Source organism: Atractosteus spatula, chromosome 18, assembly GCF_055471065.1.
Source record: "Atractosteus spatula isolate fAtrSpa1 chromosome 18, fAtrSpa1.hap1, whole genome shotgun sequence".
NCBI classification, from domain to species: domain Eukaryota; kingdom Metazoa; phylum Chordata; class Actinopteri; order Semionotiformes; family Lepisosteidae; genus Atractosteus; species Atractosteus spatula.
In genome coordinates this window covers 17,500,897-17,516,561 of record NC_142723.1, presented here as the reverse complement: position 1 = coordinate 17,516,561, position 15,665 = coordinate 17,500,897, and the positions used below count along the sequence as shown (strand labels likewise).

Sequence of the window (15,665 nt, the reverse complement as noted above, 5' to 3'; positions counted from 1 at the left end):
GCTTTCTCGAAATTAGTTGTAGTACATATCAATAAGTCCATTAAAAATGTGTGCAATTAAGTAAAAACGTGGAGACCAGATACTGCATTATTGTCTTAAGAATTCAGAAGTTACTTTTCAGATTGATACAGAAGAATAACTGTTAATGTTGTAGAGTTACAATGATGATTATCGGTATTGTAAAGTCTAGTTTTGAGGACTGGGTTCGGTGAATGCCACATTAAGAGTAACTATACGGAAGAAATTGTATTTTAAAACGTGGGATGGTATTTTGCACATAACTTACAATTGATGAGAAACAATAGATTTGATCGTTTTGATATTTTGAACAGCGCATAAGTTTTAAGATACATTTACAGTACAGTACATGTCTTAAGTATTCAGGAATGAAATTGAGAAACTAAGAATAAGAAAAATGTCAGTCGAAGCTAGTGAATATGTGACGGATGACGAGTTGGAAGATCTGGTAAAGAGATTAATATTGTTATGTTACAAGCATGCTTAATTTTACGATTAAAATGTTAAATGTTACGATTAAACAATTTCTTTTTCAAATAAAGTAGTTTTACCGATACTGCATATTAAAAGCATCAGCAGGGTGGCGATTTCGATGTTCACGTGTAACACTTTTGCTGTCACTTAAACTATGACCGTGTAGTTTAGTCAGCACTGTCCTGACTAGTATTGGTTGTATTACTATCTGACGTTTTCTTGTGCTTTTTGACAGGGGGAAGATGGAATTTCCATCGCTACCTACGCCTCTGGTTCAGAAAAGGTGTTTCTTACTGATGCATATCTGTAAAACAGAAATAGCCCTTGATGAGCTTTCACGTTATTAACATATTGTCTAAAGGAAATAAATGCATTAAATATTTTATTCACGTCTGAGGGCTTCATTTTATAAATATGATTGGTTTTTTTTTGGAATGTGATATTAATGCATTTTTTTCTGGACAGACTTTTACTTACATTTTTACTGACAACCTTGTCTAATATAATTCGTGTGTCTTTATTCAGAGAACAATGAAAAAGAAGACATCGAGTAGGCCACCTCCATCTCCCAGTAAGAGACATGTATTTCAGATGTTATTAGTAGAAAACGGTCAGTAATCACCTGAAATGTTTTTTTTTACATTCCTCACATTTAAGTTAGGTATGTGCCTTAAAACCGTTTGCAAATATGTAATTATAATTTAATTAAAGAAAAGGCCATCTGCATTAACAACAGTTTTAAAAATCTGCTTGGATTTTACGAATCTGTAAAATGTTAAAGGAAGATTTCCAACTGCAGATGTGAAAACAGCTGAATTTTTTTTACAAATAATTTCACAAGGTGTAATGGATGCAATTCAAGTTGTAAATTTGGATTTTTATATCACTGTTGATTTTTTGTTTAGAATCGCCGTACTTCTCCAGCACCAGCCTGCGCCCCAAAAAAGCAGCAGTTTGGCGGTCATTGAAAGGGACAGGTACCATGCACCTTGAAAACCCTTCAGCTCGAGTACCCAGGGAGTTTTGGCTGGCATCTATTAAGACTGGTGTGTATGAAAAGATTTTAACCTTTTTTTCTTCTAAGGTACAATTGTAATCTAAGCTTATTTGCAGTCTTTGAAAATAAAACAGTATTATTTTATCATGGAATCTGAATTATATAGCTAATTCTTATTGTCTATTTGACAATTTGACCTTGATTGCTCTCCTTCTTTGATGGGGATGCGGCCAGTCTGCGTGTTTTGTTCTGTTGTTCCGGTACTGGCAGCAGTTACATGAGATACGTGTATGTGATAGAATAGGTCCCTTGGTTACTGTTCTGTTGTAAAAAGTTAGAGCTGTTTTTGTTCCATAATGTCACCAGTATTTGTAGAGAATGTGGCTAGTACTGTATGTGTGACCGTGGACCGCTCCCAGCAGGTCTATCACAGCCCCTAAAAGGAGACTTCGACACAACGCTCACAAGGCATTCTTCCTCAAGCACCCCCGAGTACCTGAAAGAAGCTCTCGGCATGAAGAAGCCGAAGCACGCACGCTCTTCCACCAACGGTAAACAGCCACCTTTCGCAACATCTACAGGTCAGCTGAAATGGAAATGGCTGACTTTCTTTATTTCTCGTTTGACCTTGGTCTGACATTCAGGGACGCAGGTGGAAACTTTCACTTCTGTTTTCAGGATATGTTCCAGGGACCCCAGACTTCAGGGAGAAAGAAGATATGTATGATGAGATCATTGAACTGAAAAAGGTAAGCACTCAGATGAATGTGGTTAGTATCAGTGGAGTATCATCTTTAAAGGCGACGTCTGTGACAGGATGAATATGTTTTGGTTTCAAATGTGTTCTTTAATGATCTCATAAAGGATGAGGTTGTTGAAGATAACTTTTTATTTGTTGAATTGCTTTCTATGCTTTCTTTGATAACATTAATCAGACTGTCAGCGTCAATATTAGTGTAATAATTGTCACCATATAATATATACAGTGAAAAACATTTTTTTTACTTGGCTTAACATGTATGTGGACTCATTGCCAGAAAACTTAAATTCTATACCTTTTCCTCATATTAATCTTCCTTTCTGTAACCAAATTGAACACAGAAAAAAATGAAAAATTTCAATGCATTGGGATAATGCTCACACTTTTCATAATATATCAAACTAACACTCATTTCACTCAAAACAGTAACAAAAACAAATTCTGTAAATCATCTGTGACTGCACTTTTTATTTTTATTCTGTATTAAAACTAAATTCTTGAAGTAATACAGTACTGTAAAAGTAGTTCTCCGTTGGTATCTTGCATTAACTGCAGATTTGTGTTGCAAAGATTAAACACTACAGAATCACTTGTGCAGTTATTGTTATGTTCATGCGCAAACAAAAATATTTGTTTAAACAAATTGCTAGGTTTAAAGTGGACCTTTCAGACTAATAGAAACGCTACACCCAGTTCATCCCATCCATATCCTAATCCATATACAAACATATAAAACAAATCTTTATATCTCTTTTTTACTAGATGTTACAGGCTCAGAAGTCCGAGACTGATATAATGAAAACGAAATTGCGCAGATTAGAGGAAGAAAACGGCAAAAAGGAAAAGCAGATCGAGCAACTCCTTGACCCCACCAAGGTAAAATAAGAGCAGTGTGCTATACTAATAATGTCAGTAGTGGAGTCAAAATTGTAGAGCCACTGTCTCTTAATAAATAATGCATTTAGAAAGTGTTGGACCTTTCTTGTGTAACCCATGAGGACGAACTGTAAAGTATGAAAAGGTAGTATATATTTAATAAATCAACTGCAGTGGACTGGGCTCGTATCTCGCCTTGCGCCTCTTCCTTGCTGTGTCCAGCTCCCCCCACGACCCTGTACTGGATGAAGTGGTTAGGAAATGGATTGATGGATGGATAAATGAATCAGCATGTTAAAGTAATTAATTATAAATGTGTTATTTTTTAATTATATTACCAAATTAATTCGTTTCTCATTTGCAGGGGTCTGAATATACCAGGCTTCTGGTTGACAAAAAGAATGACGCAAGTGCAGTAAGTGACTTGTTTCTTGGCTGCAGCGAGACTTTTAAATTAATCACAGAACTGCTAACGACAGACTTTTCTAGTGAAGCTTAACTTCACTCAGTGCTCCATTAATTTGCTGTTATCCAAAGTTCATCTTTCGGCGTCCGGCCACAACGCTCGAGGTTAAGGAAGAACTGGATTAATCAATGTGGGGTTTTCAGTATGCATTGTGCTGTTTTATTTAGATTTTGAAGGATTAAAAGAAGGTTAGGAAAGGGCATTTAAAGAAGAAAGCTAATTATTTAATGAGCTAATCTAAGCAAGAACCTGGAATAAACTTTGCATGCAGGTTTAATTAGATTACTTTTCTCCCTCAGATAATGAATGGCCTAAAACAGAAAATTCTTAAACTGGAACAGCAGTGCAGAGAGAAGGATAATGCATTGAAGTATGTATCTTTTTTTTGAATGTTTTTGTGCATATTGTTAATAGTGTGGCAGGTACCAGGTTATTTTCCATAATATTTTCAGTAGAAATGATAAACTGGAGATATTACCTACAAAAATGTACATTAAACTCTTATTTTGCCAAATTGTTTTGAATTGACCACATTTTGCCACATCGTTTCCATTAAGCTTAATTCACTGCAATGTATAGTCTACATTATTTTGTTCTAAAAATAACATTTTTGTTTTTATTCTAATATAGTAAACTTCAAAACGATTTAAAGACAACAAATATTGAAGAAATGAAGATAGCAATGGAGACATACTATGAGGAGGTGCGTTTATAAAGCATAAGTAATCACTTTCTGAAGCAGACGCTAAGTTTAAAAAAAAAATAACCCTGTCAATGGTTTGTGCATGCAATTCTGAATTTATCAATTCCAGTCGAAACCGCATATATTTTCATGCGGTCTGGTGATACCCCAATGTTGTGTATTGGATGTGATCTCGAGTAAGGGGTTGAAGTAATAAACACAACTGATGTCCATTTATTTTTAAAACGTAACAATCCTTTATTTTTTCTTCAGATACAGAGATTAAGGATTTTACTAGCCAATACAGAAGCTGCAGAGAGCAGGTATCAATTAATTATTTCCCATTCCGTACACCGACTCGTTAAAGCAGACTTCTGCCTTACCAGTATATCTGGCTTTATAACAGGGCTGAGAGAAAAGAATCCCAGAAACAACAGAAGGCACTTAATTCAACCGTCCTGAGACTGTCGAAGAACATCAAACAGCTCCAAGAAGAGAATAAATCTCTGAAGCAGGATCTCCAAAGAGCTATGGACAACCCCTCTGTTTCTAGTACTGCCAGAGGTATGTTTGAATGACAAAATTAGGAGTGTTTACCCATTAAAACAGGTTTTCTTAAAAGTCTTCATCTGACTCAGTTTTGGCATCCAGTTACAGAGTGCTGCAATATAGAATACAACCAGCCTAAAGTCTCTCTGAAAATTAAAATTGCAGATAGGATCAAATTATCACTTGTCCTAAAGCTGCCTTGGGCCCCAGAATCTAGCAGTGAATATAAAAAGTGTATACATAGTATGATAAAGCTAACCCTAACCCTAGCTGGGGTTTCAGCTGAGCATTTCTGCTATCTGTCTCTGAAGCCCTCCAGTCATGTGATTTACTAAAAATTGCAGATAGGATCAAATTATCACTTGTCCTAAAGCTGCTTTGGGACCCAGAATCTAGCAGCGAATGTACAAAATGTATACGTTGTACAGTATTGCTAACCCTAACCCTAACTGGGGTTTCAGCAGAGCATTTCTGCAATTTCTCTCTGAAGCCCTCCAGTCATATGATTTACTTAAAATTGCAGATATGATCAAATGATCACTTCTCCTAAAGCTGCTTTGGGACCCAGAATCCAGCAGTGAATGTAAAATATGTATTCATAGTACAGTATTGCTAACCGTACCCCTAGCTGGGGTTTCAACAGAGCATTTCTGCTATCTGTCTCTGAAGCCCTCCAGTCATGTGATTGACTAAAAATTGCAGATAGGATCAAATTATCACTTGTCCTAAAGCTGCTTTGGGACCCAGAATCTAGCAGCGACTGTACAAAATGTATACGTAGTACGGTAATGCTAACCCTAACCCTAACTGGGGTTTCAGCTGAGCATTTCTGCAATCTGTCACTGAAGCCCTCCAGTCATCTGATTTACTTAAAATTGGAGATAGGATCAAATTATCACTTGTCCTAAAGCTGCTTTGGGACCCAGAATCCAGCAGTGAATGTACAAAATGTATACGTAGTATGGTAATGCTAGCCCTAACCCTAGCTGGGGTTTCAGCTGAGCATTTCTGCTATCTGTCTCTGAAGCCCTCCAGTCATGTGATTTACTTAAAATTGCAGATAGGATCAAATTATCACTTGTCCTAAAGCTGCTTTGGGACCCAGAATCCAGCAGTAAATGTTAAAAATGTATACGTAGTATGGTAATGCTAACCCTAACCCTAGCTGGGGTTTCAGCTGAGCATTTCTGCAATCTGTCTCTGAAGCCCTCCAGTCATCTGATTTACTTAAAATTGGAGATAGGATCAAATTATCATTTGTCCTAAACCTGCTTTGGGACCCAGAATCCAGCAGTGAATGTAAAATATGTATTCATAGTACAGTATTGCTAACCGTACCCCTAGCTGGGGTTTCAACAGAGCATTTCTGCTATCTGTCTCTGAAGCCCTCCAGTCATCTGATTTGCAGATTTACTAAAAATTGCAGATAGGATCAAATTTTCATTCGTCCTAAAGCTGCTTTGGGACCCAGAATCCAGCAGTAAATGTTAAAAATGTATACGTACAGTAGTACTGTAATGCAAACCCTAACCCTAGCTGGGGTTTCAACAGAGCATTTCTGCTATCTGTCTCTGAAGCCCTCCAGTCATGTGATTTACTAAAAATTGCAGATAGGATCAAATTATCACTTGTCCTAAAGCTTCTTTTGGACCCAGAATCCAGCAGTGAATGTAAAATATGTATACATAGTGCAGTATTGCTAACCGTACCCCTAGCTGGGGTTTCAACAGAGCATTTCTGCTATCTGTCTCTGAAGCCCTCCAGTCATGTGATTTACTAAAAATTGCAGATAGGATCAAATTATCACTTGTCCTAAAGCTGCTTTGGGACCCAGAATCTAGCACCGAATGTACAAAATGTATATGTAGTACGGTAATGCTAACCCTAACCCTAACTGGGGTTTCAGCTGAGCATTTCTGCTATCTGTCTCTGAAGCCCTCCAGTCATCTGATTTCCTAAAAATTGCAGATAGGATCAAATTATCATTTGTCCTAAAGCTGCTTTGGGACCCAGAATCCAGCAGTAAATGTACAATATGTATACGTAGTATGGTAATGCTAACCCTAACCCTAACTGGGGTTTCAACAGAGCACTTCTGGAATCTGTCTCTGAAGCCCTCCAGTCATGTGATTTACTAAAAATTGCAGATAGGATCAAATTATCACTTGTCCTAAAGCTGCTTTGGGACCCAGAATCTAGCAGCGAATGTACAAAATGTATACGTAGTACGGTAATGCTAACCCTAACCCTAGCTGGGGTTTCAGCTGAGCATTTCTGCAATCTGTCTCTGAAGCCCTCCAGTCATCTGATTTACTAAAAATTGCAGATAGGATCCAATTTTCACTTGTCCTAAAGCTGCTTTGGGACCCAGAATCTAGCAGCGAATGTACAAAATGTATACGTTGTACAGTATTGCTAACCCTAACCCTAGCTGGGGTTTCAGCTGAGCATTTCTGCAATCTGTCTCTGAGGCCCTCCAGTCATGTGATTTACTAAAAATTGCAGATAGGATCAAATTATCATTCGTCCTAAAGCTGCTTTGGGACCCAGAATCCAGCAGTAAATGTTAAAAATGTATACGTACAGTAGTACTGTAATGCTAACCCTAACCCTAGCTGGGGTTTCAACAGAGCATTTCTACTATCTGTCTCTGAAGCCCTCCAGTCATGTGATTTACTAAAAATTGCAGATAGGATCAAATTATCACTTGTCCTAAAGCTGCTTTGGGACCCAGAATCCAGCAGTGAATGTACAAAATGTTTACGTAGTATGGTAATGCTAACCCTAACCCTAGCTGGGGTTTCAGCTGAGCATTTCTGCAATCTGTCTCTGAAGCCCTCCAGTCATGTGATTTACTAAAAATTGCAGATAGGATCAAATTATCATTCGTCCTAAAGCTGCTTTGGGACCCAGAATCCAGCAGTAAATGTTAAAAATGTATACGTACAGTAGTACTGTCATGCTAACCCTGACCCTAGCTGGGGTTTCAACAGAGCATTTCTACTATCTGTCTCTGAAGCCCTCCAGTCATGTGATTTACTAAAAATTGCAGACAGGATCAAATTATCACTTGTCCTAAAGCTGCATTGGGACCCCAGAATCCAGCAGTGAATGTACAAAATGTATACGTAGTATGGTAATGCTAACCCTATCCCTAGCTGGGGTTTCAGCTGAGCATTTCTGCAATCTGTCTCTGAAGCCCTCCAGTCATGTGATTAACTAAAAATTGCAGATAGGATCAAATTATCACTTGTCCTAAAGCTGCTTTGGGACCCAGAATCCAGCAGTGAATGTGCAAAATGTATATGTAGTACGGTAATACTAACCCTAACCCTAACTGGGGTTTCAGCTGAGCATTTCTGCTATCTGTCTCTGAAGCCCTCCAGTCATCTGATTTCCTAAAAATTTCAGATAGCATCAGATTATCACTTGTCCTAAAGCTGCTTTGGGACCCAGAATCTAGCAGCGAATGTATAAAATGTATACGTAGTACGGTAATGCTAACCCTAACCCTAGATGGGGTTTCAGCTGAGCATTTCTGCAATCTGTCTCTGAAGCCCTCCAGTCATCTGATTTACTTAAAATTGCAGATAGGATCAAATTATCACTTGTCCTAAAGCTGTTCTGGGACCTAGAATCTAGCAGCGAATGTACAATATGTATACGTAGTATGGTAATGCTAACCCTAATCCTAACTGGGGTTTCAACAGAGCACTTCTGGAATCTGTCTCTGAAGCCCTCCAGTCATCTGATTTCCTAAAAATTGCAGATAGCATCAGATTATCACTTGTCCTAAAGCTGCTTTGGGACCCAGAATCTAGCAGCGAATGTATAAAATGTATACGTAGTACGGTAATGCTAACCCTAACCCTAGATGGGGTTTCAGCTGAGCATTTCTGCAATCTGTCTCTGAAGCCCTCCAGTCATCTGATTTACTTAAAATTGCAGATAGGATCAAATTATCACTTGTCCTAAAGCTGTTCTGGGACCTAGAATCTAGCAGCGAATGTACAATATGTATACGTAGTATGGTAATGCTAACCCTAATCCTAACTGGGGTTTCAACAGAGCACTTCTGGAATCTGTCTCTGAAGCCCTCCAGTCATGTGATTTACTAAAAATTGCAGATAGGATCAAATTATCACTTGTCCTAAAGCTGCTTTGGGACCCAGAATCTAGCAGCGAATGTACAAAATGTATACGTAGTACGGTAATGCTAACCCTAACCCTAGCTGAGGTTTCAGCTGAGCATTTCTGCAATCTGTCTCTGAAGCCCTCCAGTCATCTGATTTACTAAAAATTGCAGATAGGATCCAATTTTCACTTGTCCTAAAGCTGCTTTGGGACCCAGAATCTAGCAGCGAATGTACAAAATGTATACGTTGTACAGTATTGCTAACCCTAACCCTAGCTGGGGTTTCAGCTGAGCATTTCTGCAATCTGTCTCTGAGGCCCTCCAGTCATGTGATTTACTAAAAATTGCAGATAGGATCAAATTATCATTCGTCCTAAAGCTGCTTTGGGACCCAGAATCCAGCAGTAAATGTTAAAAATGTATAGGTACAGTAGTACTGTAATGCTAACCCTAACCCTGGCTGGGGTTTCAACAGAGCATTTCTGCAATCTGTCTCTGAAGCCCTCCAGTCATGTGATTTACTTAAAATTGCAGATAGGATCAAATTATCATTCGTCCTAAAGCTGCTTTGGGACCCAGAATCCAGCAGTGAATGTACAAAATGTACACGTAGTATGGTAATGCTAACCCTAACCCTAGCTGGGGTTTCAGCTGAGCATTTCTGCAATCTGTCTCTGAAGCCCTCCAGTCATGTGATTTACTAAAAATTGCAGATAGGATCAAATTATCACTTGTCCTAAAGCTGCTTTGGGACCCAGAATCTAGCAGTGAATATAAAAAGTGTATATGTAGTATGATAAAGCTAACCCTACCCTAGCTGGGGTTTCAGCTGAGCATTTCTGCAATCTGTCTCTGAAGCCCTCCAGTCATGTGATTGACTAAAAATTGCAGATAGGATCAAATTATCACTTGTCCTAAAGCTGCTTTGGGACCCAGAATCTAGCAGCGAATGTACAAAATGTATACGTAGTACGGTAATTCTAACCCTAACCCTACCTGGGGTTTCAGCTGAGCATTTCTGCAATCTGTCTCTGAAGCCCTCCAGTCATCTGATTTACTTAAAATTGGAGATAGGATCAAATTATCACTTGTCCTAAAGCTGCTTTGGGACCCAGAATCCAGCAGTGAATGTGAAAAATGTATACGTAGTACAGTATTGCTAACCCTAACCCTAGCTGGGGTTTCAACAGAACATTTCTGCAATCTGTCTCTGAAGCCCTCCAGTCATGTGATTTACTAAAAATTGCAGATAGGATCAAATTATCATTTGTCCTAAACCTGCTTTGGGACCCAGAATCCAGCAGTGAATGTAAAATATGTATACATAGTACAGTATTGCTAACCGTACCCCTAGCTGGGGTTTCAACAAAGCATTTCTGCTATCTGTCTCTGAAGCCCTCCAGTCATCTGATTTACTTAATATTGCAGATAGGATCAAATTATCACTTGTCCTAAAGCTGCTTTGGGACCCAGAATCTAGCAATGAATGTACAAAATGTATACGTAGTACAGTATTGCTAACCCTAACCCTAACTGGGGTTTCAGCTGAGCATTTCTGCTATCTGTCTCTGAAGCCCTCCAGTCATCTGATTTCCTAAAAATTGCAGATAGGATCAAATTATCATTTGTCCTAAAGCTGCTTTGGGACCCAGAATCTAGCAGTAAATGTACAAAATGTATATGTAGTATGGTAATGCTAACCCTAACCCTAACTGGGGTTTCAACAGAGCACTTCTGGAATCTGTCTCTGAAGCCCTCCAGTCATCTGCTTTACTTAATATTGCAGATAGGATCAAATTATCACTTGTCCTAAAGCTGCTTTGGGACCCAGAATCTAGCAGCGAATGTACAAGATGTATACGTAGTACGGTAATGCTAACCGTACCCCTAGCTGGGGTTTCAACAGAGCATTTCTGCTATCTGTCTCTGAAGCCCTCCAGTCATCTGATTTACTTAAAATTGCAGATAGGATCAAATTATCACTTGTCCTAACGCTGCTTTGGGACCCAGAATCTAGCAGCGAATGTACAAAATGTATACGTAGTACGGTAATGCTAACCCTAACCCTAACTGGGGTTTCAACTGAGCATTTCTGCAATCTGTCTCTGAAGCCCTCCAGTCATCTGATTTACTTAAAATTGCAGATAGGATCAAATTATCACTTGTCCTAAAGCTGCTTTAGGACCCAGAATCCAGCAGTGAATGTGAAAAATGTATACGTAGTACAGTATTGCTAACCCTAACCCTAGCTGGGGTTTCAACAGAAGATTTCTGCAATCTGTCTCTGAAGCCCTCCAGTCATGTGATTTACTAAAAATTGCAGATAGGATCAAATTATCATTTGTCCTAAACCTGCTTTGGGACCCAGAATCCAGCAGTGAATGTACAAAATGTATACGTAGTACAGTATTGCTAACCCTAACCCTAACTGGGGTTTCAACAGAGCACTTCTGGAATCTGTCTCTGAAGCCCTCCAGTCATCTGCTTTACTTAATATTGCAGATAGGATCAAATTATCACTTGTCCTAAAGCTGCTTTGGGACCCAGAATCTAGCAGCGAATGTACAAGATGTATACGTAGTACGGTAATGCTAACCGTACCCCTAGCTGGGGTTTCAACAGAGCATTTCTGCTATCTGTCTCTGAAGCCCTCCAGTCATCTGATTTACTTAAAATTGCAGATAGGATCAAATTATCACTTGTCCTAAAGCTGCTTTGGGACCCAGAATCTAGCAGTGAATATAAAAAGTGTATATGTAGTATGATAAAGCTAACCCTACCCTAGCTGGGGTTTCAGCTGAGCATTTCTGCAGTCTGTCTCTGAAGCCCTCCATTCATGTAATTTACTAAAAATTGCAGATAGGATCAAATTATCACTTGTCCTAAAGCTGCTTTGGGACCCAGAATCTAGCAGCGAATGTACAAAATGTATACGTAGTACGGTAATGCTAACCCTAACCCTAACTGGGGTTTCAACTGAGCATTTCTGCAATCTGTCTCTGAAGCCCTCCAGTCATCTGATTTACTTAAAATTGCAGATAGGATCAAATTATCACTTGTCCTAAAGCTGCTTTAGGACCCAGAATCCAGCAGTGAATGTGAAAAATGTATACGTAGTACAGTATTGCTAACCCTAACCCTAGCTGGGGTTTCAACAGAACATTTCTGCAATCTGTCTCTGAAGCCCTCCAGTCATGTGATTTACTAAAAATTGCAGATAGGATCAAATTATCATTTGTCCTAAACCTGCTTTGGGACCCAGAATCCAGCAGTGAATGTAAAATATGTATACGTAGTATGGTAATGCTAACCCTAACCCTAACTGGGGTTTCAACAGAGCACTTCTGGAATCTGTCTCTGAAGCCCTCCAGTCATCTGATTTACTTAAAATTGCAGATAGGATCAAATTATCACTTGTCCTAAAGCTGCTTTGGGACCCAGAATCTAGCAGCGAATGTACAAGATGTATACGTAGTACGGTAATGCTAACCCTACCCTAACTGGGGTTTCAGCTGAGCAATTCTGCTATCTGTCTCTGAAGCCCTCCAGTCATCTGATTTACTTAAAATTGCAGATAGGATCAAATTATCACTTGTCCTAAAGCTGCTTTGGGACCCAGAATCTAGCAGCGAATGTACAAAATGTATATGTAGTACGGTAATGCTAACCCTAACCCTAGCTGGGGTTTCAGCTGAGCATTTCTGCAATCTGTCTCTGAAGCCCTCCAGTCATCTGATTTACTAAAAATTGCAGATAGGATCCAATTTTCACTTGTCCTAAAGCTGCTTTGGGACCCAGAATCTAGCAGCGAATGTACAAAATGTATACGTTGTACAGTATTGCTAACCCTAACCCTAGCTTGGGTTTCAGCTGAGCATTTCTGCAATCTGTCTCTGAAGCCCTCCAGTCATCTGATTTACTAAAAATTGCAGATAGGATCAAATTATCATTCGTCCTAAAGCTGCTTTGGGACCCAGAATCCAGCAGTAAATGTTAAAAATGTATACGTACAGTAGTACTGTCATGCTAACCCTGACCCTAGCTGGGGTTTCAACAGAGCATTTCTACTGTCTGTCTCTGAAGCCGTCCAGTCATGTGATTTACTAAAAATTGCAGATAGGATCAAATTATCACTTGTCCTAAAGCTGCTTTGGGACCCAGAATCCAGCAGTGAATGTACAAAATGTATACGTAGTATGGTAATGCTAACCTTAACCCTAGCTGGGGTTTCAGCTGAGCATTTCTCCAATTTGTCTCAGAAGCCCTCCAGTCATGTGATTTACTTAATATTGCAGATAGGATCAAATTATCACTTGTCCTAAAGCTGCTTTGGGACCCAGAATCCAGCAGTGAATATAAGAAGTGTATACGTAGTATGATAAAGCTAACCCTAACCCTAGCTGGGGTTTCAGCTGAGCATTTCTGCAATCTGTCTCTGAAGCCCTCCAGTCATGTGATTTACTAAAAATTGCAGATAGGATCAAATTATCACTTGTCCTAAAGCTTCTTTGGGACCCAGAATCCAGTAGTGAATGTAAAATATGTATATATAGTACAGTATTGCTAACCGTACCCCTAGCTGGGGTTTCAACAGAGCATTTCTGCTATCTGTCTCTGAAGCCCTCCAGTCATGTGATTTACTTAAAATTGCAGATAGGATCAAATTATCACTTGTCCTAAAGCTGCATTGGGACCCCAGAATCCAGCAGTGAATGTACAAAATGAATACGTAGTATGGTAATGCTAACCCTAACCCTAGCTGGGGTTTCAACAGAACATTTTTGCAATCTGTCTCTGAAGCCCTCCAGTCATGTGATTTACTAAAAATTGCAGATAGGATCAAATTATCATTTGTCCTAAAGCTGCTTTGGGACCCAGAATCCAGCAGTGAATGTAAAATATGTATACATAGTACAGTATTGCTAACCGTACCCCTAGCTGGGGTTTCAACAGAGCATTTCTGCTATCTGTCTCTGAAGCCCTCCAGTCATCTGATTTACTAAAAATTGCAGATAGGATCAAATTATCACTTGTCCTAAAGCTGCTTTGGGACCCAGAATCTAGCAGCGAATGTACAAAATGTATACGTAGTACGGTAATGCTAACCCTAACCCTAACTGGGGTTTCAGCTGAGCAATTCTGCTCTCTGTCTCTGAAGCCCTCCAGTCATCTGATTTACTTAAAATTGCAGATAGGATCAAATTATCACTTGTCCTAAAACTGCTTTGGGACCCAGAATCCAGCAGTGAATGTGCAAAATGTATATGTAGTACGGTAATGCTAACCCTAACCCTAACTGGGGTTTCAGCTGAGCATTTCTGCTATCTGTCTCTGAAGCCCTCCAGTCATCTGATTTACTTAAAATTGCAGATAGGATCAAATAATCACTTGTCCTAAAGCTGCTTTGGGACCCAGAATCTAGCAGCGAATGTACAAAATGTATATGTAGTACGGTAATGCTAACCCTAACCCTAGCTGGGGTTTCAGCTGAGCATTTCTGCAATCTGTCTCTGAAGCCCTCCAGTCATCTAATTTACTAAAAATTGCAGATAGGATCCAATTTTCACTTGTGCTAAAGCTGCTTTGGGACCCAGAATCTAGCAGTGAATATAAAAAGTGTATATGTAGTATGATAAAGCTAACCCTAACCCTAGCTGGGGTTTCAGCTGAGCATTTCTGCAGTCTATCTCTGAAGCCCTCCAGTCATGTGATTTACTAAAAATTGCAGATAGGATCAAATCATCACTTGTCCTAAAGCTGCTTTGGGACCCAGAATCTAGCAGCGAATGTACAAAATGTATACGTAGTACGGTAATGCTAACCCTAACCCTAACTGGGGTTTCAGCTGAGCAATTCTGCTATCTGTCTCTGAAGCCCTCCAGTCATGTGATTTACTTAAAATTGCAGATAGGATCATATTTTCACTTGTCCTAAAGCTGTTCTGGGACCTAGAATCTAGCAGCGAATGTACAAAATGTATACGTAGTACAGTATTGCTAACCCTAACCCTAGCTGGGGTTTCAACAGAGCATGTCTGCAATCTGTCTCTGAAGCCCTCCAGTCATGTGATTTACTAAAAATTGCAGATAGGATCAGATTATCATTTGTCCTAAAGCTGCTTTGGGACCCAGAATCCAGTAGTAAATGTACAAAATGTATACGTAGTATGGTAATGCTAACCCTAACCCTAGCTGGGGTTTCAGCTGAGCATTTCTGCAATCTGTCTCTGAAGCCCTCCAGTCATGTGATTTACTTAAAATTGCAGATAGGATCAAATTATCATTTGTCCTAAAGCTGCCTTGGGACCCAGAATCCAGCAGTGAATGTACAAAATGTATACGTAGTACAGTATTGCTAACCCTAACCCTAGGTGGGGTTTTAACAGAGCATTTCTGCAATCTGTCTCTGAAGCCCTCTAGTCATCCGATTTACTAAAAATTGCAGATAGGATCAAATTATCACTTGTCCTAAAGCTGCTTTGGGACCCAGAATCTAGCAGTGAATATTAAAAGTGTATATGTAGTATGATAAAGCTAACCCTACCCTAGCTGGGGTTTCAGCTGAGCATTTCTGCAATCTGTCTCTGAAGCCCTCCAGTCATGTGATTGACTAAAAATTGCAGATAGGATCAAATTATCACTTGTCCTAAAGCTGCTTTGGGACCCAGAATCTAGCAGCGAATGTACAAAATGTATACGTAGTACGGTA

The 15,665-nt window shown here is 39.3% G+C and overlaps 1 protein-coding gene across 2 annotated transcripts in view; it reads left to right on the top strand.

Annotated features, from left to right (window-relative positions):
- Positions 1 to 347: 347 nt before the first annotated feature.
- Positions 348 to 15,665, top strand: part of iqce (IQ motif containing E) — a 35,791-nt gene continuing 20,473 nt past the window's right edge. The window contains exons 1-12 of one of the 2 annotated variants that reach the window (XM_088936600.1): positions 348 to 466; positions 728 to 775; positions 1,018 to 1,063; positions 1,398 to 1,538; positions 1,912 to 2,040; positions 2,168 to 2,238; positions 3,012 to 3,125; positions 3,490 to 3,540; positions 3,891 to 3,961; positions 4,222 to 4,294; positions 4,547 to 4,596; positions 4,680 to 4,837. In XM_088936600.1, the coding sequence (XP_088792726.1) occupies positions 416 to 466; positions 728 to 775; positions 1,018 to 1,063; positions 1,398 to 1,538; positions 1,912 to 2,040; positions 2,168 to 2,238; positions 3,012 to 3,125; positions 3,490 to 3,540; positions 3,891 to 3,961; positions 4,222 to 4,294; positions 4,547 to 4,596; positions 4,680 to 4,837 (1,003 nt within the window). In that variant the 5' untranslated portion in view covers positions 348 to 415. Of the gene's footprint in view, positions 467 to 727; positions 776 to 1,017; positions 1,064 to 1,397; positions 1,539 to 1,908; positions 2,041 to 2,167; positions 2,239 to 3,011; positions 3,126 to 3,489; positions 3,541 to 3,890; positions 3,962 to 4,221; positions 4,295 to 4,546; positions 4,597 to 4,679; positions 4,838 to 15,665 lie in introns of both variants that reach the window. The other variant, XM_088936599.1, reaches the window with a different exon arrangement.